General features: G+C 38.8%; 1 protein-coding gene across 4 annotated transcripts in view; it reads right to left on the bottom strand.

The window, feature by feature from the left end:
• Positions 1 to 203: 203 nt before the first annotated feature.
• The window catches only part of LOC118026570 (protein adenylyltransferase SelO-like), a 35,276-nt gene continuing 8,331 nt past the window's right edge, over positions 204 to 27,148 (bottom strand). For 2 of the 4 annotated variants that reach the window (XM_035029478.1, XM_035029482.1), the window contains 12 exons: positions 25,679 to 25,766; positions 22,428 to 22,497; positions 20,923 to 20,995; positions 18,513 to 18,596; positions 17,432 to 17,561; positions 11,592 to 11,636; positions 11,412 to 11,493; positions 11,216 to 11,308; positions 10,110 to 10,189; positions 9,292 to 9,335; positions 3,680 to 3,759; positions 204 to 492 (listed from right to left, as the gene is read on the bottom strand). In XM_035029478.1, coding sequence (XP_034885369.1) covers positions 370 to 492; positions 3,680 to 3,759; positions 9,292 to 9,335; positions 10,110 to 10,189; positions 11,216 to 11,308; positions 11,412 to 11,493; positions 11,592 to 11,636; positions 17,432 to 17,561; positions 18,513 to 18,596; positions 20,923 to 20,995; positions 22,428 to 22,497; positions 25,679 to 25,766 — 992 coding nt within the window. In that variant the 3' untranslated portion in view covers positions 204 to 369. Of the gene's footprint in view, positions 493 to 3,677; positions 3,760 to 8,615; positions 8,713 to 9,291; positions 9,336 to 10,109; positions 10,190 to 11,215; positions 11,309 to 11,411; positions 11,494 to 11,591; positions 11,637 to 17,431; positions 17,562 to 18,512; positions 18,597 to 20,922; positions 20,996 to 22,427; positions 22,498 to 25,678; positions 25,767 to 27,148 lie in introns of those variants that run through there. The other 2 variants (XM_035029481.1, XM_035029479.1) reach the window with 2 other exon arrangements.

Raw genomic sequence — 27,148 nt, 5'->3', positions numbered from 1 at the left:
TCTAGGAGTATGGTTAAACTACATACTTATCCGATGTGCCCCACAGCACTGGATACATAGCATGTCATAGATGAATACTTACAAGTTCATTAAAAGATTGTCATAAGATTTTTCAGTTATTGAGAATAACTCACACAGCTTGCCAAACATATTTTATTATTCCACTAAAGTTATTCATTAGAACGAAAATGATCACAAAGTTGTTCCAAAGAATAGGTCCAGTTTATTTGATTAAAAAATATTTGCAAACATAATCCTTTTTATGAAATGTGGGGTTGTCATCAGAATGTAGTCATTAAGAATTTATCAAATAGATCATTCTCTGTCGAATTCAATGACAGAAGTATTCCTTAATTTATTTACCCTAAATTAAGATGAGCAGCTAACTCTGAGGTCTTTAGCCCAAGAAGGAGTAGGTGAGGAGTAGCCTGCTTTCTCAGCTGCAGAATGCTTCTGGAAAGGATGCTGAAGAACGTGCTGGAGAAGACAGACCTGCCAAACAATTGAAGCACATGGATACAGATTTCCTTCTTGGGACCCTTATCAATTTTCTAAATTCCCAGAATGACAAGGTTAAATTTATATTTCTTTAAAAATATTTAAACATTTTATGTTTTATTAAAATTTCAACTATAGTTGTTACTTAAAATTTCTATCATTCCACAGAAAGTTCCTTTAAGTACTAGTTTTGTGCTAAAACAGGAGAGCAAATACATACCCTGTCACAAAGACTATATATATACGTCCCAATAATTTTGAAGTTCTTTTACAGCATTAAGAGAATTATAATTTTCTAAAATATTTACAAAAATAAAAGAATGTCAGTGGTTTGCCATCTTTCCAAATCAAGGGCATGGATTCCAACTCATGCTGCTTCCTCATTTGCAATTTGAGCCTTGGTAATAGACTGAGGCATCAAAGAACACACCTCTTTCAACAATAATTCTAGGATCAAAATGTATATTTCCACCCAGTTATAAAATAAGTCATGGGAATGTAATGTACAGCATGGTGACTCTAGTTAATAATACTGTATAGCATATTTGAAAGTTGCTAAGAAAACAGATCCTAAAAGAACTCATCACAACAAAAAAATTTTGTAACCATCTATGGTGATGGGTGTTAACTAGACTTACTGTGGTCATAGTTTCACAATATATACAAATACTGACTCATCATGACATTAAAGTAATATAATGTTATATGTCAACTATACCTCAATTAAAATATACTTTTTGGTGGTTTTGTCATTTCCTTGGGTGTTAATAAAGGAATACTTGGTTCAGATAGAAAAAGGTGCATGATTATCTATACTAAGAAAGTACCAAGAGATCAGAGATCAAATTACTGTATTACTAATATTTTAAATAGGAAGACTCATCATAATCAATATGGTGCTCTTAGAACCTCTCTTAACTTCTCCCAGGTGCTTTATACATATCCTTTTATTAAAGTTAGTTTTATACCTATCTAATCTCACTTGTTGGCTAAAAATCTCCCTGAATACATTTTTACATACTTCTTCATAGCACCTCACATACAGTCTCAAGAAATGTTTGATGCAGGCAGGTAAACATAAGTTGTGTGTGTAAAGGATTACCTTACAGAGGTTTAACAAAAATCTTTTTCCTTCCCTACATGAGAATTTAACCCTTAATTAACTTCCTAGGTCTGCTCCCCTAGTCACTTGATAAGGTCGTATGACAATATACATATATATATAAAACCATATAACTTTGCTTATGACCAACAAATAGCATCTGGATGGGAGAACTGTAAATACCTGACAAAATGCTTTAGGCTTTCTTTAGTGTGGTGACTCGGTACAAGGCAGGTCTCTTGTGGGAACACTGGAAACTACGTCTATGGAGTTGTGACAAGAGGTACTGGTTTCTATGGAACATGAAGCTTTTAAGCCAGGGCTGCCCCTGCATCTTCCCAGTGTGGGCCTTGTCCCTGCACACCTGAGCTTCACTGCTGTGCTGGGTGCTATCCTGGACCACAAGAACTCCTGCAAACAGGGAGCGTGATATTGCCCTGCTGGTAAGCCAGTCTGTCCTCTGTCTGAGTCGAGTGGGGCCAAGAGCAGCCTGTGCTAGTCCTATGAATCTGAATGTGCACTTGAACCTAGGAAGACACCTCCCCACCCACGGTGGGTGCTGCACCCTTACTCAAAGATAATTTGGGGGAAGGGAAGAAAACAAGGAACAAAAGATAGGAAAGGAAGGAGAAACAAGCCAACAAAACAACTGATGAAACAATGCTTCATTTCCCCAGCTTTGGCTGATTTAAAGACAAATACTGAGCTCTCTCCCTTCTCTTTGTCTTTCTTTAATACCATAAAAGATTACATTTAAATGTTTTATTTTCTAAAGTGAAAACCTAGGTTTGTCAGGCTAATGAAACTACTGAAATAAAAAGTTAATGCAAGTCCCAAATTAGAAATAACAAAAATAGGGGGCGCCTAGGTGGCTCAGTCAGTTAAGTGTCCCACTCTTGATTTCGGCTCAGGTCATGATCTCAGGGTTGTGAGATCGAGCCCCACATGGGGCTCCGCGCTCAGTGGGGAGTCTGCTTGAGATTCTCTCTCTCCCTCTCCCTCTGCCCCTCCCCCCACTCACGCATGCTCTCTGGTGCTCTCTCTAAAATAAAATCTTTAAAATAAATTAAATCTTTAAAAAAAAAATAGCAAAAATAGTTTCTCTCTTGTGCCAGCTCTGATCACTTGGTTGTGACCACATACATGCGTGGTGAGAATGATTCTGAGGTGGGACCAGCGCAAGAGAAAAAGAGCCACACCATCGATAACATCCACTCCAGTGCAGGACAGTGACAACACGAGTGCCAAGGCCAGTCCTCTTCTAAAAAATATATTATGTGCATTGCATTTTAAATAATTGATTATGAAGTATTTGAAGCATACAAGAAGGTATGCAAAACAATACAATGAACACCCGTGTATCCTCCACTCAGCTTCAGAAATCAGATACTTCCAATATGATTAGAGCCCTGTATGAATTTCTTCCTTACCTCAAAGTAACCACTGTCCGAAGATGATGTTTCTCATCTTTATTCATTTTGTTACTTTCATTATATATGCATGCATCCCTATGTGGTGTATAATTTTGCACATGTTACACTGTATTTAAGTGGTGCTTATTATATGCCTTTGCCACTTGCTTGTTTGCTTAACATTGTATGTGGGATTCATCCAGGCAGATGCATGGAGACTTAGTTCATCCCATCTTCACTGCTGTCAGGATTAATTTAAGTGGACCCACGTGGCTAGTGCCATGGACACCTGCTAGAAGCAAAAAGCTAATTCCCTCTGCAGAGATGCACCCTTAAATCAGGCTTCACTGGATCTCAGAGACTGAAATCCAGAAGTCCAAAACATAAGCAATAAACAGCAGAATCAGACCCTCAGAAATCTGAATAATATAGATATGGGATATAAATTAATCTTTAAAATTTTAAATCCATTAAAGAATAAATTAGAAACTATGAAAAAAAAAGATTCACTGAAAAACAAAAAAAAGAGAGACCAGGCAGCAAGAATTCTGGGAAGCTGGTACTGGCAATGGTCTAGTTTAGCATGTCTACAAACAAAATAAGTGTGCTTAAAATATGATACATTTAAAGTTAATAAAAATAAAGCCAGAAGCCTCAAACATCTTACCTCTGAAAAATCATTCCTTTCTGCTTTTCGCACTGCGGATTCTGCCATCCAGTTCTTCAGTACATACCTAGGATTAACAGCTTAAGGGGGTGGGGGGAAGCATGTTTTGGAACAATAAATTACTAAGTCCATACAGGCCATATGAAATTATCCCCCAAATTAGATAAGCTTTAAGAACTGTGCTAGAGGGGCACCTGGGTGGCTCAGTCATTAAGCGTCTGCCTTCGGCTCAGGTCATGATCCCAGGGTCCTGGGATCGAGCCCTGCATCGGGCTCCCTGCTCCGCGGGAAGCCTGTTTCTCCCTCTCCCATTCCCCCTGCTTGTGTTCCCTCTCTCGCTGTGTCTCTCTCTGTCAAATAAATAAATAAAATCTTAAAAAAAAAAAAAAAGAACTGTGCTAGAATGTATGGTGATTAACGTAACAAAATAAAATTAAATTAAAAAAAAAGAACTGTGCTGGAAGGTGCAAATGAGAAGAAACGATCAGCATCAGTCCATTTCTATTGTTTACAAACAATGTACACTGTCTATTATGGTACAGAAAACACTTTTTGAAGCGTTATGAGCAATACTGTATTTGGTTTTTCTCTTCGGTGTTTCATCATTACTTTGGTTTTTTCACCATGTTCAGTTCACTAAGCACTTTCTAAAGCATGGAGAAAGTAGTGAATGCATCTGAATTAGGCCCTTTAGCCTAAGTGGAGGAGGCAGGGGAAAGAAGTTGCTGCTTTTAACATCTTTAAGCTCAGAATTCAGGTCCTACTTAGTAGGACTGCTTAAAGTTAATGCTGCCAAGAGCAAACATGAAAGGTTACATGCAGGCAAAACTCTTTATAAATTTATATTTTTGATAGTAACCACACATTTTGTCATTTTAAAGGTATTATAATAATGGCACATTTAGAAAAATTCCAGAAACTACGTCTTCAGTTGAGATGAGTCTTTTCCAAAATAATTTATCAACTGAATGGAAAGGAGGGATGCTTCTCCCCACTAGCACAACAGAAATTCCAGGAATCATCATTTTGTGATTCTCAACAGTTTGCTGAGCTACTTGAATGGAGGAAACATACAAATTCCCTTTCAACTTGGTTTTAACAATCTACCAAGTTATGACATATAATCTAATGTTATAAGAAGTGCCCTGTGACCCAGTAATTCTGTAGGAACATAGTCTATGAAAACAAATTTAAACATAAAAAAAAAGTATTATTTATATTAAGGAAAACTAGAAACAATTTAAATACTTAGTAGGGGAATAGTTAAGTAAAACACTGCATACCCTTTCAAAGAAATATTATGCAGCCGTTAAAAGTGTTACATTATAAAGAATGAAGCAGCAAGGGAAAATGCCTTATTTACTTTTAGTAGAAAAAAAAAAAAAGAAAGACCTAAATTATACCATTGTATGACTACTACTACATTTTTCTCCTAATCAATACACACAGAAAAAGAGAGACTAGAAGTAAATGCAAAAAGTAAATAATAACTGTGTTTGGGAAAACGGGATTTTTTTTTTTTTTAGTCTTTCTATAAGTTTGCATTTTTCAAATTTTAAAGAATTCATATAGTACTTGTTTAAAACAAGACACATATACACAGAAAATACAATCTTTAAACAAAAAGGAAACTAACATGCAAGGGGAATTGTGGAAATGCTCAGCGTAGGCAGAGGGAGAGCGGAGCCTTCCAATGAAAAGTTTGACAAATTTGACAAACACTGCCTAGATACCTGGCAATGAAATACTGTTAAAATATACGAGAAATTTCAGCTACAAGCAGAAGTGCTTTGGACCAAGTTATAAATATACAAACTACTTGAAAATCAGAAAATTATAGATCTGTTTATAAGATTGTTTGAGGAGTTATTGGATTCTGTACATTTTTATCTAGTTGGAAGTTTTCTGTTGGTGGGTTATTTCTTTTGGCAATAAAATTTTAAGCAGTGGGTTAGTGAGGATTCTGTCCACACACACACCCTGCCAGAGTTCCATGTAATGTGGTAATCCCTGATCCACTAGAGTGTTGACTACTTATGGGCAGGGCTCAAATTCATCTTTGTAGTTTCAGCTTTAAACAGTGTGACTGTACAAAAAGGGGCATGTAATAGGGGCTAAGTATATGTTTCTGAATAAGCAAATTTAGTGCTGGAAGAGATTTAAGACTATGTTTTACTGACCACATCATAATATAAATAAAGCACATCATTGCTACCATACAAATGGAAAAAATCAACGTATCAGAAAGCCAGCAGACTCGATGGCCATAAAACACTGAACTCTTCAAATTATTAAACGCAATTAATCTCTCATAGGCTGGCAATGAAACTGGAAAATGGTAGTTCTATTTATCATTTATCTAACTCAATAAAAATAAATCTTACTTTCATTGTTAGTTATTAAAATACTTTAAGAGAAAAATTATTACAAATGTAGCATCTTCCATTATTCCTTCTCTCTGTCTCTCTATTTTAATGTCCAGGAGGAAGAATGAAGAAGGAAATTTTTCTTTTATTCTATCATCTACAAAAGGTCAGCTCTGAAATATCTACTTGAGGTCACAATTTAAATTTATACTATCACCTTAACTGAGAGCACTTTCACCTTGATTCCCAAATGATCTTGCTTAATTTCTACTGAGAGTCCTCAGCGCACAAAGGAAATGTCTCTGACTTGCAATCATACTAGCATTCTCTTTGTTTCTTTTCCAAAAGAGAGAAATTTGGGCTGAGCCGATCCCAGTCGGGGCCAATTCATTCTCCACGATCACTGGGCATATGGCTGTGTCTCCAATGAGGCTCAAACCCAGGATTTCAACATAGTTGGCCTTGAGCTCTAATAACCTGTGTTCTGAGGACAAGTAAAGATTCTTCGGAGCATGTGCCACACATTCACTACTAGGCACAAAGAAAGCAGAATTACACTGATGCATTTTCAGAATCACAACCAAATTAGTTTTATTGTAGAGGTAGCTGTTTTAGAGCTTTTTAATATCTCCCCCCAGCAATATAAACCCAATCGCATCATGCTGGAGATACAATGGACACTGTCAGGGCACAGTACTGACAGTAATCAAAAGCATTTCTCAAACAAAATTTTACTATGATCTTGGGCTGGGTGGGCACAATGTGACACAGAAGAGAAGTGATCAATGCCTTCTGGTGGCTTATGATCATAGAGTTATTTGGAGGCCTAAAAATTATAAATTTTATAGGTTTGGTTTTTTTTTTAATTCTAAGACCTTTAAAACACTCACCTTTGATGTTCCCATTGCTCGCAACTTGGAGCATTTACAAAAAATTTTAAAGCAAATCTTCCCCCTGGAACCCCTGGCTGGCTTAGTTGGTAGAGCATGCAACTCTTGATCGCAGGCTTGTGAGTTCGAGCCCCCACACTGGGCGTAGAGCCTACTTAAAAAAAAAAAAAAAAAAAATCTTCCCCTAATCTACTATTGATTTTTTTTTTAATGTTTTGAAACAATATACAACAGCAATATATTTTTAGTCTTTTGGTTGCTAAAAAACATAGTCATCCCAGTCTTCCCAACAAAGATATTTAATGTACTCTATACTAACGTAATAGCTGATACTTATTGAGTACTTATTATGTGCCAACTACCATCTCCTGATTTTGTGCAACAATCCATGATGTAAATGCATTTTATAGATGAGGAAACAAAAGCGAAGTCAAATGGATAGAATTGTTTTAAAACTGGACTGTCATGATTGCACAGTTTTTTAAATTTAGTTTAAAAAATCACTGTACACTTAAAATGAATGAACTTTGTGATGTAAATTATACCTCCATAAAGCCACTAAAAAAGTATATATACACACCAGAAAGAGAAAAAGAGGGATGAAGGAATCCAGTGACCTGCTTAATAACATCTAGGAAATAAATGGCCGAACCAGAGCTCAGGTACAGCTGGTCCAACTCCGGGGGCCAGACCATACTGCCCCTCTAAGGAAAAGAAACTCAGGTCAAGAGCTGAGAAATGAAGACCCTAGAAGGGAAATGAAGATTCAGACTTCACTACACTGGACACTCTTCTTAGATATTTTATTTCTTCATGCCTGTTCAGTTCTTCAATTCCACATCCCTGATACACACTGTTACATGAATTTGTGCAATTTCTTACATATTTGCATTTTCCTATCAATTAAATATATAGTAATAATGTATGGAAGTGTACCTTTAAAAAAATAACTGCACTATCATTATGAACTTTTATCAGACCACTGCTCTTTGTGGAAATTTATCTTTTTCCTTTCCTTGAGAGCACATTGTTCAGCACTTATTTCTCTAAAATAACTGAAAGCTGCAGCCTTGAGTTCATTAAATTTCTTTCATTTACCACCTCATCCATCCTGTCATAACCAAACAAATCCAAATACTAAAGACTGTCACCACATGTTAGTCTCCCGATTTCTTCTTTCTCTTAACTGCTGAGTGTCCACATTCTGAACTGGCTTATAAATTCTGTATGACTGCACCAGTGGACAGAAGTGGCTGGCAACGAAGAGATCACTCACTTTCCTGTAAAAGCTAAACTTGGGTTTTTTTAAAAAGATTCTATTTATTTATTTGACAGACAGAGAGCAAGAGAGCACAAGCAGGGGGAGCAGCAGAGGGAGAGGGAGAAGCAGGCTTCCCACTGAGCCGGGAGTCCGAGGCAGGGCTCCATCCCAGGACCCTGGATCATGACCTGAGCCAAAGGCAGCCCCTTCACAGACTGAGCCACCCAGGCACCCCTAAACTTGGTTTTATTTCTATAATAATGTCCTGAGTTCAAGAAGCAATCTCACTCCCTAACCTAACATGGAATGTTAGCATCATCCTTATTTCATTCACACAAAATTGGCCACCCCGATGACACACATTAGCTCTCTATGCAAGTCCTAAGTAAGGCAACAGGAATCAAGGACCTTGGACCTACTGTCTGAACATCTTTGATCTTGTTAGAATCCACACTGTAGAAAGAACTAACTTCCATTTTTTTCTTTTCCAAACCAAGTGTGAAGTCACATGGTAAACTGAAATTGATACATAGAGATAATTTCTTTTTAGAGCTATCACTTACTGGATGTGTAGTATGGCCCATGCACGATAACAGGATACTTTATATATATTATTGCTCATCATTACAACATCGCTGCAAAATATCCCCATTTTATAATAGCTAAGGGCCTTGAAACTCAGAGTTAAGTATCTTGCAGATCATGCAGCTAAAAGGTAGCAAGATGAGATTCATCTGCCAGATCCGCAAACTCACATTCTTGCCACCATAACCCAAACTACCTTGTCTCTCTACCATCTTATAGGACAATATTATTTTAACATCAGTATGCAAACTGTTATACTGTTAAAGGTCATTTAGAAAAGCTCACAGATGACACTTCAACTAAAATGTACTTAACTAGAATTATTCTAGTTAAAAACAAGCCAAAAAAAAACCCCAAAAAACAAAAAACAACCCTTGGTTGTTACTCAAGTAATTACTTCAAGTAATTTATAGATGAGTAATTACCTCAAGTAATTACTTCCAGCTTTCAAAAAAATGTTGCTTTTATGTGATAATCCTTAAAGTTGAAAAAATCAAAAGGTTTACTCACTTGTCATTCTTTTTCTTCTTTCAGAATCTGAATCATTCGTGTTACTAACAAAGAATAAAACAAAGGACAAGATTAACCATTGTCTTCTCCTATCTTTTTTTCAAAAAGGTGGGAATTATTTCACAAGACAAATATTGGGGAAAAAAACATTTAAAAATCACATTGAATCAGTGGTCTGAAAGGAAGACAGAAAATACTGAGTTTGATTACATAACATATAAAATACTACCTTGTTTAGGTATTTTAGCTAATCCCAAACCTTTTATTTTTACAAATTAAAAAAAGTTTTGTCTAAAAAAAATCTAAATTGTCTGATACCTTTCTTTATCTTAAACAGTTTTCTAAAAATAATTCCATTTTTTCTTTTCTTGATTAATCATGGTCATCTTTATAAACAGCCCTCAGGGGCAATTAAACTGGGAAGGACTATTTCTCCCTGTCTCTCCCTTCAGAGACCACTACCTACAATGTCTTTACTCCCAAGTTTGTTGCTTCTACTTCACTGTAATTTATGAAGCAAAGTAACGTCTTACAAATGTATACGATGTGACCACTAATAGTCTAGAAGCCTGAGGAGCTCTCCTCCAGAGCTTCAGGGCATGGGCTCTCCGGGGCACCTGGGGAAGCAGCATTATCAGAATTGAGGTGAACAGACCTGTGCTGTCTCCATGGGTGAGGTGTTGCCATGGACGCCTCAGCGGGTGCAAAGTACCCAGGAGTAAAAAGGAAATGATGGAAAGTTGAAGGAAGACTCGATGGGTTACCTCTGCTAAAGTAATCCATCACATGCTTTTTCAGAAGTGGTTAGATTACCTTACCTCTTCAGTCTCAAAAGGTACTGGGACACCCAGGCAGGAAAAAGCTTGTGCTCTGAAATCATCTTCAGTGCCCAGAATTGCTAAGTGAAAATGCAGTAATAGGCTGCTTATTATATTAATATTGGTTCTGTTTATTTTAACTTCATGTTACTTTAAATTATGTTCTTTAATAATAACTTGTAATATCCAGATTTTTTAAGACATGCTATTTCAAGTAGAAGTAGACCTAAAAAAGAATAATAGTTTCCTTTTCTTTATATGACATTCAACTCTAAAATTCTAATTCATGGAAATTCATGTAATGGCATGATTTAAGATAAACCAAGTCCTTATAGAGATTACATGTGAATACTTGTTATCCAAAAGCCTTCCTTTAAATAATGTATAATTTACTTTTAAAAACTTAATTTGCAACTGCATTTTATTTAGTCATCTATTAATTCATTCAACAAATATTTATGGAATGTCAACGCTGCTCTGGGAATTGTTAGGTGGGAAGGATTTAAAAATTAATAAGACATGATTCCACTCCTAGTATCTGTCCAAGAGAAATGAAAACATATGTTCACACAAAAACTTGTACATGAGTGTTCAGAGCAGTATTTATTCACAATAACCAAGAAGTGGCAATGATCCAAATGTCCATCAACTGGTAAATGGATCAGCAAAAGATGGTATATCCATACCGTAGAGTACCACTCAGTGACAAAAAGGAAAGAACTGCTGATACAGGTAACAATATGGATGAACCTCAAAACTTGGCTAATAAAGAAGCCAAGTGCAAAAGACCACATTTTGTATGATTCCATTTATAAGAAATGTCTAGAAAGCGAAAACCTTGAGACACAAGGTAAATTAGTAGCTGCTTGGGGCTAGGAGTGGAAACAGGGATTAACTGCAAATGGGCACAAAGGATCTTTATTTTAGGGTGATGGAACTGTTCTAGAATCAAATTGTGGTGATAAATGCATAAATCTGTAAATTATAAAAAAATCACTGAATTATATACATAAGGTCAGTGGAATTTTATGACATGTAAATAATACCTCAATACACCTGATAAAGAAAACTTAATTAAGAGAAAACCAAATGTCACAAATGACTACCTGGGGAATGTTGAGCTCCTCTAACTGGCTTTGGGTAATCTCGCTGAGCTGCCGAAATGTCATTGTAAAATCAGCTTCTGCCTTTTCCATGAGCTAATGAGAATAATTATGTTTATCAATCTCAAGTCTTCAAGAATATGCTGATTAGTAATTCAAAAGTTAGTCAGAAAAAAAAAAGATAAAATGACAAACTCACATGTAAGAGAAATGCAATTAAATCATCATCACCCTTCCTCTCTCCAAGTAACCCCAGTTTGGCTTTGAACAAGTCTCTAAATCTGAAAGAGAAATGTCAATTCAGTTCAACTCTCACTATTTTAAGAACTGTCCTCAAACCAACCAGGATGCTTTAATATCCCTAATCAAAAGGACAAACCTTGTATAATAAAGAACTGGATACCCCTCAAGAATCTGAGCAGCTCTACAGGGAGAAAAAAGGAAAGACAATTAAACTTGATTTAAAATTAACATTCTTGAATCACATTTTACAAGAACAAAGTGAACCTTTTCACATGTGAAATATAAATATGGTAATTATATTTATCAATCTCAATTCATATGTTTCATAAAAATATAAAGATTAAAGCATTCTTAACCTTTTTTTTTTTAAAGATTTAATTTATTTATTTGACAGAGAGAGACACAGCGAGAGAGGGAACACAAGCAGAGAGAGTGGGAGAGGAAGAAGGCTCCGCACTGAGGAGGGAGCCCAATGCGGGGCTTGAACCCAGGACCCCGGGATCATGACCCGAGCTGAAAGCAGATGTTTAACAACTGAGCCACCCAGGCGCCCCAAAGCATTCTTAACCTTAAATTCATCTTGAAACAAATTAAGTTTCTATTTCTTAATATTCTTAAATGTATTTTAAATCATATAAAAGCTCAACTCATTCTGAAGCTCCACTGCCTTTACCTCACTGAACTCATCCCGTGTAAGTTTTCCCCTCGCTCATTCTGAGGCAGCCACAGGAGCCTCCTTGCTGTTCCTTAAACGCCCCCCACACACCTGCTCGGGGCCTTTGCACAGGCTGGTCCCTCACCTGGAGCACTCTTCCCCCAGGCATCCATGTGGCTTGCTCCTGTGACTCCTTCAAGCCTTTGCTTGAATGAGGTACTGACCATCCTTTTAAAACTGCAGACCTTCCCTCTCTTTATTCCCTATCCCTTGCTTTATTTTTCTCCATTGTATTTATCTCCTTCTAATAAGCTACATAACTTATTTATTCTGCTTGACTGCCTCTCCCACCAGAAGTAAGTACCACAAGGGCCCAATTAACATGCTGTTTGATTCACTGCTGTCCCCTTAGTACTTAGAACAGTGTCTGGCACATACTGAGCACCTCAATAAATATTTGTTGAACGAATAAATGAACTCTGCAAGGCAAAAGGGATATAAAATTCATGGAGACAAGAGTGACTGCTTAATGAATATTGTTTTATATTGCTTTGATTTTCAACTATGATATACTACCAATATATTTTTGAATTATATTAATTAAGGAAACCACAGATCATATATAAAACTCATCTTTATTGTAGTAATCCTTTTTGCTACCTAGGGTTAATGAAATTACTATACGCTTTGCCTTCCACTTGGGATCTTGTACTGGAAATGGCCAATTTTAGATTTGGGGGAGGAGTGGGGAAGAGAGTCAAGTTAAATATGCTATCTTCAAAAAAAAATATATATATATATGCTTTATCTTCTAGCAAATGCCTTAGAGACACAGAAATGATTAAAATGTGATCCTGCCCTCAAGGAGTTCAATTCCAGTGGTTATGTCAAGAAATATCTTAACATTCTATGTAATTATTAATGTACTTAGATTATTATTCATGCTTATTTGTATACATATGCGAGATATTTCAAGTAACTAATTATAAACATTACAATGTTGCCTATTATTTATTCTGTTGTTTAAAAAGGCAACCATGTACACTTGTTTCTTCAGCCTGAATTCAGAATGAGAGATCACACAATAGTCAGACTGAGATTAAAAATTCAGCTTTAGGGGCTCCTGGGTGGCTCAGTCGTTAAGCGTCTGCCTTCGGCTCAGGTCATGATCCTGGGGTCCTGGGATGGAGCCCCACGTCTGGCTCCTGGCTCAGCTGGGAGCCTGCTTCTCCCTCTCTCTCTGCCTCTCCCCCTGCTCATGCTCTCTCTCTCTCTGTATCTCTGTGTCTCAAATGAATAAAAAAATCTTTAAAAAAAAAAGTTCAGCTTTATTATTGATGAAAGCTAATCTCAAAAATATGGCTTAAGTCTATGGATAATCAGCATGTTAATATATTGTGCCTAAATTAGAAAGATTTGTTCACTCAGTTACTAGAATAACAGTTATAACTATGGGTCTCCCCCATTTGGGCACACCCCTGTAAACTCTTCATATAAAAAAGCAGAAAATGTAGGCTTTCTCTGGTCAGGCACATCTCCGAAAAGAGAGGTATTACTAGGATGAGCCACACATGTTTAGTTTCTTCTCCCAAATTCATCAAATGGATCATTAACCCTTTGTCCCCCGGAGAGGAGTAAGTGGAGCCAGAGAAGGACTGTGTACTCTAAGGAAGCCCCCCCACCCCGCCCCAACTGCAGGGAACCACAAGAAGGGGAATAAGTGATTTCCTTTAAAAGTCTTCAAGGCCAAACACTAAACCAGAGATGTCAAAGGAAGATGGCGGTTCAAATGAATTTTGGGTACCTGCCCTTCCCTGCTCTAATTCAGCCCCTGTGCTGGGCCTCAGAGCTTCAGGGGCCTGGAGGAGGCAGGCAGGCCTGGAGGGTCTGAGCAAGGCTGCAGGCCTGGAGGGTCTGAGCAAGGCTGCAGGCCCTCATTCTTGAGGTACAGCATGGCCGAGCAGAGCAAAGACATTAAAGGCCCTATCTGTATAAATGTTAACTGCAAAAAATCAGTGGGCTTCCTGGCTTCCAAGCGGCTACAGGAGAGCTGCTAAAACCTCTCTACCCCCGAAGGTGGGAGAATGTTAGCCTTGACTGCTTGGGAGAGCTGGGAGCAGAGAGGCAGCCTACGAGAGGCCCAGTGGAGAGCTGAAAACTTGCCTGCAGGTATTCTGCCAGCCCATGAAAGGGGTATGACTGCTTAACTGGAGCAGAGCCCCAATGGAGAGGCAAAGGAAAATAACGCAGTGCCTAAGTGTTTTCCTCTCATACCCAGAGAGAGGAAAAACAAAAGAAGGCCAGAACAGTTGGCTCCTAGTACAATGGAACAGCCAGTGGAGACAGATAACAATATGAAAAAAATAACAAGACACTTCAGAAGAATAAACTGTGCCTCAGGAGACCTTCTGGAACTACAAGATAGTATTTCAGACTACAAAATTCAGTGGAAGAATTGAGGGGGATAATGTTACTCTTGAGACTCAAATTTAGTGACCTAGGAAATCGGGAAGAAGAAATACTACAAAACACTATTCAGTGGGCGCCTGGGTGGCTCAGTCAGTTAAGCATCTGCCTTCGGCTCAGGTCATGATCCCAGGGTCCTAGGAGTGAGCCCCGCATCGGCCTCCCTGCTCAGCAGGGAAGCCTCCTTCTCCCTTCCCTCTGCCTGCTCCCCCTGCTTGTGTTCCCTCTCTCTCTCTGTCAAATAAATAATTCTTTTTTAAAAAGTGTATAAAAAACACTATACAAAAATACAAAGAAACGGAAAGCATAAGGAAAAAAGTAAGAGACTTGGGGACATACGGAGGATTCATACAAAGAATGGAGTGCCAGAAGCACAAAAAGGAATGGAGGAAAAGTCAACAGTTAAGCAACAGCAGAGATTTCTCTCGCTGGGGATGTGGTTACAGTCAGAGAAGCAGAACCACTATTGGCGCCAGAGGACAAGGGGTGTATCTTAGGGATTCGACCTTCCGTGATCGTGGGAGCCGGTGAAGAATGGCATATCATACTGTTGCTTCTGTGTCTGGTTTGGGGGCTCAACGTCAGCAGCGAGGAGAGGACAGAAAATTGGATGTGAAACTGGAGACAGTGAAGACAAACCGGAATGTACACAAACTGAAACCCATGTCTAAACCCCAAGCGTCCAAGCTCAGTGGTGCAGGTCAGCTGCAGGATGAGCCAGTGCCCCTCAGCCCAGAGCAGTACACACCCCAGCCCAGGACTCCACTTGGCTCTCTCCCCACCCCAGCACGATGAAGCAGCAGACGGACGGCAATGCGCGGGAGCGGCAGGGGGGCCTGACTCTAGCCCAGCCTTCCGGGTGGAATGGTGCTGCTGCCTCACTTCCACCTTCCGGATGCCGCAAACTTCTCTTGGGCCAGAACCATACAGGGAAGGGGAATTTGGAGTGTAGCTAAGCTGATACAACGTAAGGCCCCTACGCTTTACAGTTCTGACTAATGTGAAAAGAGAGAGGTGATGTGCACAAATGCTGACATGTACCCTTCAGTAGCGAGGACCTGCCTCTTTTCTTCTTCTCCATGCTGCCACACAGAATTTGGATGTTACAGACAGTGCCCCATCTCAGACCCTGAGGACTACACGCAGTGCAAGGCGGGATGAAAAGCTGAAAGCAGTCTGAGACTCAGACAGCAGAGTCCCCACTCCAGCCCTCAATTACCAACCTGCACACTTTCATGGGAGAGAAAAACGCATGTCCATCTTGCTCAAACTACTATTATTTTGGGTTTCTGTTACATACAAGTGAATCCATAATCTAATACCCTACGTCTCAATTATCTGTCGGAGTAAAATAAAAACAGTAATAGTTATGTAAGAATTCAGAAAATATATCACCTCTATACCCCAGTAAATAATAGAGTAATCAAAACAGAGACTTCAAGATGGAACCATGAATAAAAAGCAGTGGCCAGCAGTGAAATGATTAGAAATGTGTGCATGTGCGGGTGGGGGAAGCGCAAGGGCAAGGACTCCTAAGATGGGAGAGATACACTTCAAGGAAAAACCTACAATAGTCTGAATTCAAAATACTAAGCTATCTTATTAGCAAAATCTAGCAGTTGGGTACTTAGAGGTAAAACATAAAAGCATTCTGAGTCTCATTGAGATGGAGGGGGAAAACAATAAGCCAATAGAATCTTAGTGAAGGAAAACTATTTGGAAACTCATTTTCCCATAACAGTAGAGAAAGTGGCAGAAAAAGGAAGATAATTAGCAGTGGCGGGTGGAGAATACAGTAGTTTCCAAATCAAGGTGGGGGGGATGATGAATGAACTGCTCAAATCATAAAAAGATAAGTAAAGTCCATGGGGGGGGAACTGATACATAAAATAAAGATAAAGCATGATGTAAGGCAGGAATAAAATCAGTTTTTTACAATAAATATGAACAGCCTACATACTTCTATTAAGACAGAAACCATCATATTGAATTAAAACCTGGCTATATGTGTTGTTTGTTTTTACAAGAAACATACTTTAAAACAAAGTGATAAAGGTATAAAAACAAAGTGAGACTCAAGGCACATCCAACAAAAAGAAAGCACGAATCATAATATTAATACCATATAAATTGAAATTTGGAGTTAAAAGGATAAATCAAGATAAGGGGGGTGATTATGTTGGGCTAAAGGGCACTTTTTTTTTTTTAAGGAAATATAAGTAAAAATCTGTACGTACCAATAATACAACAGCAAAATATGCAAATTTAAAACAATTACAAAAAACTACTTAGTAAAAATACAGTTAAAGTGGGAGATTTTAATACACATCTCTTATGTATCAAATTTATCAAATTTATCAAATAGATAAAAAAATAGAGTCATAAAGGTCTTGAATAATATATTCAATACACTTAATTTGATATAGTAAAACTTTTGACTACAGAGTATACATTCTTTTGTTTGATCATGAAATATGCACAAAATTCATTATGTTGGGGCCACAAAGAAACCTTAACACATTTTAAATAGATTTTACCAAACACATATAAAAATATATGAATAAAATGATCCCAACTATTAAATATTAAGAAAAACAGTGATAAATAACCCTTAGATCAAAGAAGAAATAAACAAAATTTCACAACACCTAAAAAGCAATAAATAGGAAACACTTTATCCTGATAACTGTGGGAAAAAGCCAAAACTCTACTAGAGAAAAATACACAGTTTGAAATGCCTTCATTATTAAAGACTAAATAATAAGATGGTTTTTAAAATGTTAGCTTCAAAAAATGATCATTATACAAACTGTATTTTCATACAGATTTAATTAGTGGATTTAGGATTTACTCACAGCTGTTTTTGCCTAGGATCCAGTAATGGGTTTAAAGTTTGCAACAACTTGTTTAAATTAAACATCCCAACATTGGCCTGATTTCCTATTTTATATCTTCTTTCATCATCAGATGTGTTTGGGACAAAATCTGTTTAAAATAAAAAATATTAGCATTTTTTAGTGGAGATAATTGTAATAAACAAGCTCTCCCTTTCTAAGTTTATATTTAAATTTAATAAATTTATATTCATTAGATATGTTCACATTTATTAAATCTTTCTGACATTAAACATTTAACTAAAAAAGTAACATAAACACTTACTACCCATACACATGAAATTCTTTTTCAATATGAATATTTGCCTAATAGAGGAATACAATTCTAATATGTAAGAATTTTCAAGTGATCAGGGGCACCTGGGTGGCTCAGTTGGTTAAGCGTCTGCCTTTGGCTCAGGTCATGATCCCAGGGTCCTGGGATCGAGTCCCGCATCAGGTTCCCTGCTCAGCGGGGAGTCTGCTTCTCCCTCTCCTTCTCCCTCTGCTCCTCTCCCTGCTCGTGCTCGCTCTCTCTCTCTCTCTCTCTCCCCCAACTAAATAAAATCTTTAAAAAAAAGAATCTTCAGGTGATCATAAATGTACTTCAAACTCCACCTCAAGTATCACATCCTCCACAAAGCCCACTTGGATCCCTCCTTGTAAGGACTGTGTTACTATGGCCTCCATTTTATAGGTTGGTAAAGTGAGAAGATAAGTAACTTGTCCAGGGAAGGGCACAGAGCCACTATGACTCAGATGCCGGAAGTCAAACCTGCATCTGTCTCTCACAGGTTCCCTACTACCCTCCCTGTCATCTTCTCTAATATGTGATTCCTTAAGGGCAAAGACCACAAAGGGCTCATTTTTGTATCCCTGTAGCACCTGGAACATTGAGTACCACATAAAATGACCATTTTATGAATGAACCCAATTCTTTCTACTACCCCATCACTGTATTAGCTATAACAAAATTTATCTAAAATAAACTTGTAATCACTTTTTAGTGAAATAAGATATATGTGTGTATACACATACATATTTACATATAAATCACACATACCTGGGTTATAGGCTTCCATAAAACCAAATGGGCCATAGTCAATTGTAATGGATAACAAACTGAAGTTATCGGTATTACAAACACCTGAAACCACAACAAAAAGATTCCAAAAACGTGGTAATAAAATAATAAGGCATTTTTTAAATGTATAAAATTATTCAGAATAGAAAAGGCAATGGAAATGCACTTGTTTTAGAAGTGAAACAAAATTAGATTATCAATTGAAAGTTTAACTGGGGGTGCCTGGGTGGCTCAGTCGTTAAGCGTCTGCCTTCGGCTCAGGTCATGATCCCAGGGTCCTGGGATCGAGCCCCACATCGGGCTCCCTGCTCTGTGGGAGGCCTGCTTCTCCCTCTCCCACTCCCCCTGCTTGTGTTTCCTCTCTCGCTGTGTCTCTCTCTATCAAATAAATAAATAAAATCTTTAAAAAAAAAAGAAAATGTAACTGTTGATGTCAAATAACTTAATAGATATCAAAACTACATCTTTTAACTAAATTTAGCCTTTTGTTTTATACCCCACCCCCACAAAGATTTCAAATAGCGCAGGAACAAAAGCCCCAAAAATACAACTTCTTCTTACTTATCCTCAATTTCTTCCATTTGTTTTTAAAAATGTAAGTTACTTGGAATGGAAATGAAACTAGTAAAGGAATAAGATGAATTCATTTCCAAAGGATGGGAAAAGGGGGAAATATGGATATGTTCCCCATTACAGTCCTCAGCTGCAGACCACTAGCACACTGGGGAGGGAGTGTGCCCTCCCAGGCAAGGGGGCTAGGGCTAGCTGCCAGAGTGTGGGGTAGGAGGAAGCCAGGGAACAGATACACCAGCCTAATACAGGGTATTTGGCAACTGCGTCCAATATAGGGTTTCAACCTTTTTCAGAGTAAGATGGCCCTGTTTATCAAAATGTTAAATGTACAGACTCTCTAACCCAGCCATTCCACATTAGGGGTTTGTCCTCAAAAGTTACCTTCAGGAATATGAAGATACAGTTGCAAGGTAGTTGTTGTGCTATGGTTCAGAATAGCAAAAACTATGAAACACCTACCCCGCTCTCCCCCAACCCACCCCAAGAGAGATACATAGAGTCTGTGTCTGATAAGCAAGCGGATTTCAAGAAGTTTTGCAATGTGGGATTCCCTTTTGGTATTTATCTAGAGACATCAGAACATACGTGATTTGTTTTTCAGTTATTCTTAGTTCAGGCAGATAGTCCTTCCTATGCAACTTCACAACTTCAAACACACAAGACAGCCCTGCTTTTTTCATAGGAGGTGTACGAATGTCATCCCCAAAAAGCCCAAAAGAATTGATACGAAATGGTTACTAATGATTACCCTGGAGAATGGAATTCACACTCACTTCTGTATACTTCCAATTCTTTTTTTTTTTTTTTTTACAATTTTTTTATTTATTTGAGAGAGAGAGTGAGCCAGAGAGAGAGAGAGCACACAAGCATGGGTGAGGGGAGGGGGAGAGGGAGAAATGGACTCCCCACCAAGCAGGGAGCCAGACACAGGACTCAATCCCAGGCCCCTGAGATCATGACCTGAGCCCGAGGCAGCCACTTAACCAACTGAGCCACCCAGGTGCCCTATACTTACCATTCTTTATCAAAAGCATGCAGTGCTTTTACAATTAAGATTTTTTTTTTTTAAAGATTTTATTTATTTATCTGACAGATAGAGAGACAGCGAGAGAGGAAACACAAGCAGGAGGAGTGGGAGAGGGAGAAGCAGGCTTCCCGCGGAGCAGGGAGCCCGATGCGGGGCTCGATGCGGGGCTCGATCCCAGGACCCTGGGATCATGACCCGAGCCGAAGGCAGACGCTTAACGACTGAGCCACCCAGGCGCCCCTTACAATTAAGATTTTATAAACAGCTTTAAAGAGACCTAAATATAATACATGTAGCCACAATGTTGAAAAGATTTACAGGCTGGGGCGCTTGGGTGGTTCAGTTGGTTAAGCATCCAACTCTTGATTTTGACTCGGGTCTTGATCTTGGGATTGTGAAATCAAGCCCAGCTTCTGGAGTCAGGCTCTGAGCTCAGCCTGGAGTCTGCTTGTCCCTCTTCCTCCCCCTCTGCCCCTCCCCCTGCTCACTCATGCTCTCTCTAAAATCAATCAATCAATCAAATCTTTTTTTAAAAAAGAAAGCTATGCAGGTAATAACATCCTTGTTGAATTGAGGATGCTTATTCTATTTTGTGTATACTGTTCCATTCAAAACCATTTTAAACACAAGAAAATTGTTTCTCTGTTGCTAAGAGCCAATTCATATATCGTAAATGTTAAGAAGCTCATCAGCGGGAATATTTAAAAGTACACAAAAAAGAAGTCCTCTGGTTCAACAAATTAACTCTACTTTCCCATCAGGAAAATGAAACATCAGTAGATGACTTACCATGAGCAAAACCAACAGACATCCACAAGGCAATGAGTTGTGCTGTCTTTGATACCACAATAGAGAAAAAATCCTAAAATAAAATTCAGAAATTTTTCAGATTTTCAGGAATGTATACTCTTTTAGGATCTTCTGCTAAGTCACAAGGAGAACATGGAAAGAATTCAGAATGCCAGAAGATGACTAAAGGAATGGAAATTAGCTGATGTACGAAAAAAATGGAAGAACGTAGAATTAGTCACCGAGAAATAATATATAAAGGCTCAGACACAGTATAATGACCAGGCTTTCTCCATGTCCAGTAAGAACAGGAAATGCATTAGAATTCAGCACAAGGGAGGTAAATGTAAGCAAAATGAATTCTTTTTTTTTTTTAAAGATTTTATTTATTTATTTGAGACAGAATGAGAGAGAGAGAGCACATGAGAGGGGGAGGGTCAGAGGGAGAAGCAGACTCCCTGACGAGCAGGGAGCCCGATGCGGGACTCGATCCAGGGACTCCAGGATCATGACCTGAGCCGAAGGCAGTCGCTTAACCAACTGAGCCACCCAGGCGCCCAGCAAAATGAATTCTTAAACTTTGAAATGAGTCACCAAGAAAAATAATGGAATTCTCTTCTCTGCGGCCGCTAAGAGAATGAAAGAGGGTGATGGAGACCAAATCATTTCCACGGGAATAGAAAATCACATTTTCCTGTTACGTATTGTGTTTATTTTAAAATTACTACTATAGAAATATCTAGAATATCTAGAATCAGGATGTAGTAGCACCTGTTCTTTTTCTCTGGATACCTTTCAAACAAAACAACTTTCTTATCTATGTCTTGTTTATGAAGTGGTTCACCTTCTCCTCCTCTAACAAAATGTTCAAAGTGTTCTACATTTCCTTTCCTACCTTTAGTAAAGTTCTAAGTTGTAACTGCTGATGTTGGCGGGCCAGGAGATAAAACCAAGTATTGCTCTTTCTCTTTAAAAACTTACCACATGGGCCGCCTGGGTGGCTCAGTTGTTAAGCGTCTGCCTTTGGCTCCAGTCATGATCCCAGAGTCCTGGGATCGAGCCCCACATCCGGCTCCCTGCTCAGCAGGGAGTCTGCTTCTCCCTCTAACCCTCCCCCCTCTCATGTGCTTTATCTCTCTCATTCTCTCTCTCTCAAATAATAAAATCTTAAAAAAAAGAATGAAAGATGAAAAAATAAGGAAGTGGAAGAAATAAAACTGTCATTTACACACATTATCATTGTCTGTACAGAAAATACAGAATGCCAATTTCAACAATTTGCATAGAATACAACTAGTTCAGGGCACCTGGGTGGCTTAGTCAGTTAAGCGTCTGCCTTCGGCTCAGGTCATGATCCCAAGGTCCTGGGATCGAGCCCTGCATCAGGCTCCCTGCTCCGTGGGAAGCCTGCTTCTTCCTCTCCCTCACTTGTGTTCCCTCTCTCACTGTGTCTCTCTCTGTCAAATAAATAAATAAAATCTTTAAAAAAAAAACAAAAAACTTACCACATATCTGTTAGGTTCTGTGACCTTCACTGAGGGGAAATGCTCCCGTATGATGAAGTCTAATAATGTCCTGGAGAGAAGAAAGAGAGAGCATCATCGTTCCTCAGTATCAAATCATCTAAATCTGCCCTTGACAACCAGGAAGCCATTAGATTCAAACTTAAAATTTTACAAATCAAAGTAAGATTTTACTCTCAAAACAGCCACAGAGAAATACTTCCTCAATACCAGTCAAAACTGGAAATGTGTTTCTAAGACAGTATTAGATTCCACCATGTTATACTACAAATAGAGATTAGTTCAGTAAATACCCAGCACACACCTATTATATGCCCCATCAGGTGCAAGTCCTGGGGGAAAGGATATGCCAAGACCCAGGCCCAGAGGACCCAAACCTCAAAGCACACAGAGCAGATCAGGGAGACGAACACAGGAAGAAATAATGACATTACAGTGTAACACATGCAATAACAGAACAATATAAAAGATACAAAGTTAACAGAGCAGGGAAGGATTATTTATGTCAGCAGAGTCACGTAAGACTTCTCAAATAGGGAGTGGCAAAAAATTGCCCAATGTTTGAAGTTAAAGTATTTAAGTTTTCTGTGTATCATATTTTTTATTCCCTATTTTAACTGACTTGTCAACTAACTATAGTGTTTAATGCACTGGATAAGAAAGAAACCAGAAGGGCGCCTGGGTGGCTCAGTTGGTTAAGCAACTGCCTTCGGCTCAGGTCATGATCCTGGAGTCCCTGGATTGAGTCCTGCATCGGGCTCCCTGCTCAACAGGGGGTCTGCTTCTCCCTCTGACCCTCCCCCCTCTCATGTGCTCTCTCTCATTCTCTCTCTCTCAAATAAATAAATAAAATCTTTAAAAAAAAAAAAAAAAGAAGAAGAAAGAAGCCAGAAAAAAATTGGGGTTGTAGATGTGACTTGGGAATTATTAAAAGCCAGTTAAAACAAAAGGAGTGGATTAGAGTTTGTGTATATATGTATTTTTCTAGTCATTTAATAATTTAATCATGTGAATAAGTGCTTATATGTCAAGAACTGTTGCAAGCATTTGGGAAACAAAAAGGAATATATACGTGGCTATGTGAGCCAATAGAGAGATTTTCAGGAGGAGGCGGTCACTAATATACACCAAATGCCAGAGAGCTAAGTGAACTATAACGGAAGTATTACCACCAGATGGAACAGTTTCAGTGACACCATAAATCCAAGCAGAAGTGACCCAAAAAAACAAATGGGAAGTTAGAAATAATGCCCTGTGAGTGTAGACAACTCTTCTCAACAAGCAAGATGACCATGAGCTCAGCGAACATATGCTGAAGTGAGATGACTTCCCTACTCTGCTTACTCATTTCCCTCTTGTCTTCTCTCCCCGTGACTTCTCTCCCCCACCCCCTTCACCGACTAGGTATCTGGACTTATTACACTGATAACTACAATACAACAGGATCCACAACCCAAATGATTCTAGTTTGTCTAAGAGAATCTATGTGACTTCTTACGACTTTTTAAAACTGTATTATCTTAACAAAGGGAAGCAAAATTCCTCTCAAAGGAGGAAATGTTTTTGCCTGAAGACACATCTCGTAAGTGGGCTTGAGGAAGATGGAGCTGTGTTAAGTAGAGACACTGCGGGCACCAAGACATCACAAAATGCTGGAAGCTGTACTGTGTGGTGCAAGAGTAAGAATTCGTTGCCTTCGCTCTTCTGAAGCCATCCTCTGTCCTCCCTGCAGAAAAGTCTTCAGTAAGATACACTCTGTCCTGAGATGCTTTGTGTAAACTTTGCCTGTTTGTTTGCTTTTGTCCTAGTGAAGGGGCTGAGTTTCTTTTTTTTTTAATTTTATTATGTTATGTTAGTCACTATACAATACATCATTGGTCTTTGATGTGGTGATCCACGATCCATTGTTTTCGTATAACACCCAGTGCTCCATGCAGTACGTGCCCTCCTTAATACCCATCACCATGCTAACCCATCCCCCACCCCCTCCCCTCTAGAACCCTGTTTGTTTCTCAGAGCCCATAGTCTCTCATGGTTCATCTCTCCCTCCAATTCCCACCCCCCTCATTTTTCCCTTCCTCCTCCTAGTGTCCTCCATGCTATTCCTTATGTTCCACAAATAAGTGAAACCATATGATAATTGACTTTCTCTGCTTGACTTATTTCACTTAGCATAATCTCCTCCAGTCCCATCCATGTTGATGCAAAAGTTGGGTATTCATCCTTTCTGATGGCTGAGTAATATTCCATTGTATATATGGACCACGTCTTCTTTATCCATTCATCTATTGAAGGGCATCTCGGCTCTTTCCACAGTTTGGCTATTGCGGACATTGCTGCTATGAACATTTGGGTGCCTATGGCCCTTCTTTTCACTACATCTGTGTCTTTGGGGTAAATACCCAGGAGTGCAATTGCTGGGTCATAGGGTAGCTCTATTTTTAAATTTTTGAGGAAACTCCACACTGTTTTCCGAAGTGGCTGTACCAACTTGCATTCCCACCAACAGTGTAAGAGGGTTCCCCTTTCTCCACAACCTCTCCAACATTTGTTGTTTCTTTCCCTGTCCATTTTTGCCATTCTAACTGGTGTAAGGTGGTCTCTCAATGTGGTTTTGATTTGGATTTCCCTGATGGCTAATGATGATGAACATTTTTTCATGTGTCTGTTAGCCATTTGTATGTCTTCTTCAGAGAAGTATCTTTTCATATCTTCTGCCCACTTTTTGACTTGATTATTTGTTTTTTGGGTGTTGAGTTTGAGAAGTTCTTTATAGATCTTGGATACCAAGGGGCTGAGTTTCAAGTGTGGGTCAACCCAGAGTAAACCAGGCATCTCACATGTGTCAAAACTATATAGTCCAAGGAAGAAGAGACAGGAGAGAGAAGACACCCTGGGAATCCCAGAAGTTGGAAGGAGATCTTTGGGCCTCTGCAGGCTGCGGGTTGGGGGGGGGGGGTGTGAAATACTTCCACCCAGGGCTCTGAATGGCACAGAGGCCCTCAGCTGCAACTGGGTTGCATACTAGATTAAAAATTCCTTGAGCAAAGGGTCTACTGGGTCTCACACTTCTTTTGGCCTCCTAGAAAACCCACACATAGCAAGTGTTAAAAATATTTATTAATTGAAATATTTGGTTTTACTTATAAGAAAACCAAAAATATTTTAACTTCACAACACTTATATAAGCATTTAATTGTCTTCAATCATTTAAAAAAAAGTCATTTTCTAACCTTAGTAAATCCAGTTCACCATAATGAGCCAAAATTTCCAATGATCCAATTCTAAACCATGATTTTGCAATACGCAGCACTACTGCACCTGAAAAACACATATTTTAGCACAAGTTATTTTAAACTGTGCAAATATAGCATAATATGCTTTTCTGAGAATTCAAATTATTTTAGTAAAAAAACAATACAGGAACCCAGTTTATCAGAAAAGCAACTAATTTATACTCTAGAAAGGATCGAGGATTTTTCTCTATTTCTTTAAGCCTTGAATCAGTTAGAGTATCAGGAACCACAACACTTTCAGAAATACCAAGGCTCCAACCTCATTAAAGGGCGCTCAGTTAAACTGTCAGGATCCAAACATGGGATTCCCACTGTCTCCTCTGTTGTGACCTTTTCCCTGTACCTCATCCTGAAATAGGGAATTAGTGAATGATTTCCATGGCATAGTCCCTGCCAGTGCCTTCTCTCAGTGTAACTAATCAAAAATCAACTTCAATAAATAAATGTTTGCATATGTTCTAACTTATGCATACACGAAACAAAGTGAATCTATACATTTTTGTGTTAGTGTTTGCAGCCTTCTGTTGCCGCCTTCTGTTTTGACTACAGGCATTAGTAATATAATTAGTAAAGAGAATTCATGTCTTTTTTTTCTCAAAAGGAATGCTGTACTTCCATGTGTCTGGATGTCAAGATGAAGTCTATCCCAGGCAACAAAGCCCCTGTTCTGTTGGTGCTGCCCTTCGACATAATCCCACACTCACTGCACCTCTGGGCCTCTGTACTATTCCCTGTGCCACGCACATGCACACTCCTTCTTCTCCCCCGACTGAAATCCTTCCTAACCTCAAAGATAAATAACCCTTAACTCCTTTAAGCATGAATACTCTAGGGGGATTGTTTTTTATGAAAATCTTGTCAAAACATATTAGGTGCTAAGTATAAAGAATATAATATGTGCACTTGGTGAATCACCATGAACATCAGTAAAAATGCTGCCCCGTCATACAGTGATGTCCAGAGGACCCAACAGAGCAGGTAGGGCTTTGCCTTCTAAACTGTTGAATAAGATTATTAGGGCGCCTGGCTGGCGTAGTCGGTAGAGCATGTGACTCTTGATCTCAGGGCAGTGAGTGCAAGCCCCACACTGGTGTAGAGCTTACTCAAAATCAATTAATCAATCAGTCAGTCAATCACTTATTATTGATTTTCAGGTCTCTTCTCTCCCCAGAGATTCAAGGTCAAGTTTCTCTCGCTGTTTCTCTTTGCTGCTCTGCAGCACACTTCTCACCCGTTCCTGATTTTTTTTATTTCTAGCCTACTAAAGGCTGAGGAAGAAGTTAACTGAACCGACTGGAAGCAAGCATGAAGTAAGAGCAGTCAGGCTCTGACGAAAGGTCCGAGGGTCTCTCCTCAGAAGAAAGAGCATGAACTTTCATGTCCTAGCTTTATAACATTTTGCTGGTC

This window comes from Mirounga leonina, unplaced genomic scaffold (assembly GCF_011800145.1).
Source record: "Mirounga leonina isolate KUSES-001 unplaced genomic scaffold, KU_Mleo_1.0 Mir_242, whole genome shotgun sequence".
NCBI classification, from domain to species: Eukaryota; Metazoa; Chordata; class Mammalia; order Carnivora; family Phocidae; genus Mirounga; species Mirounga leonina.
This window is presented reverse-complemented; position numbering and strand designations above follow the sequence as displayed.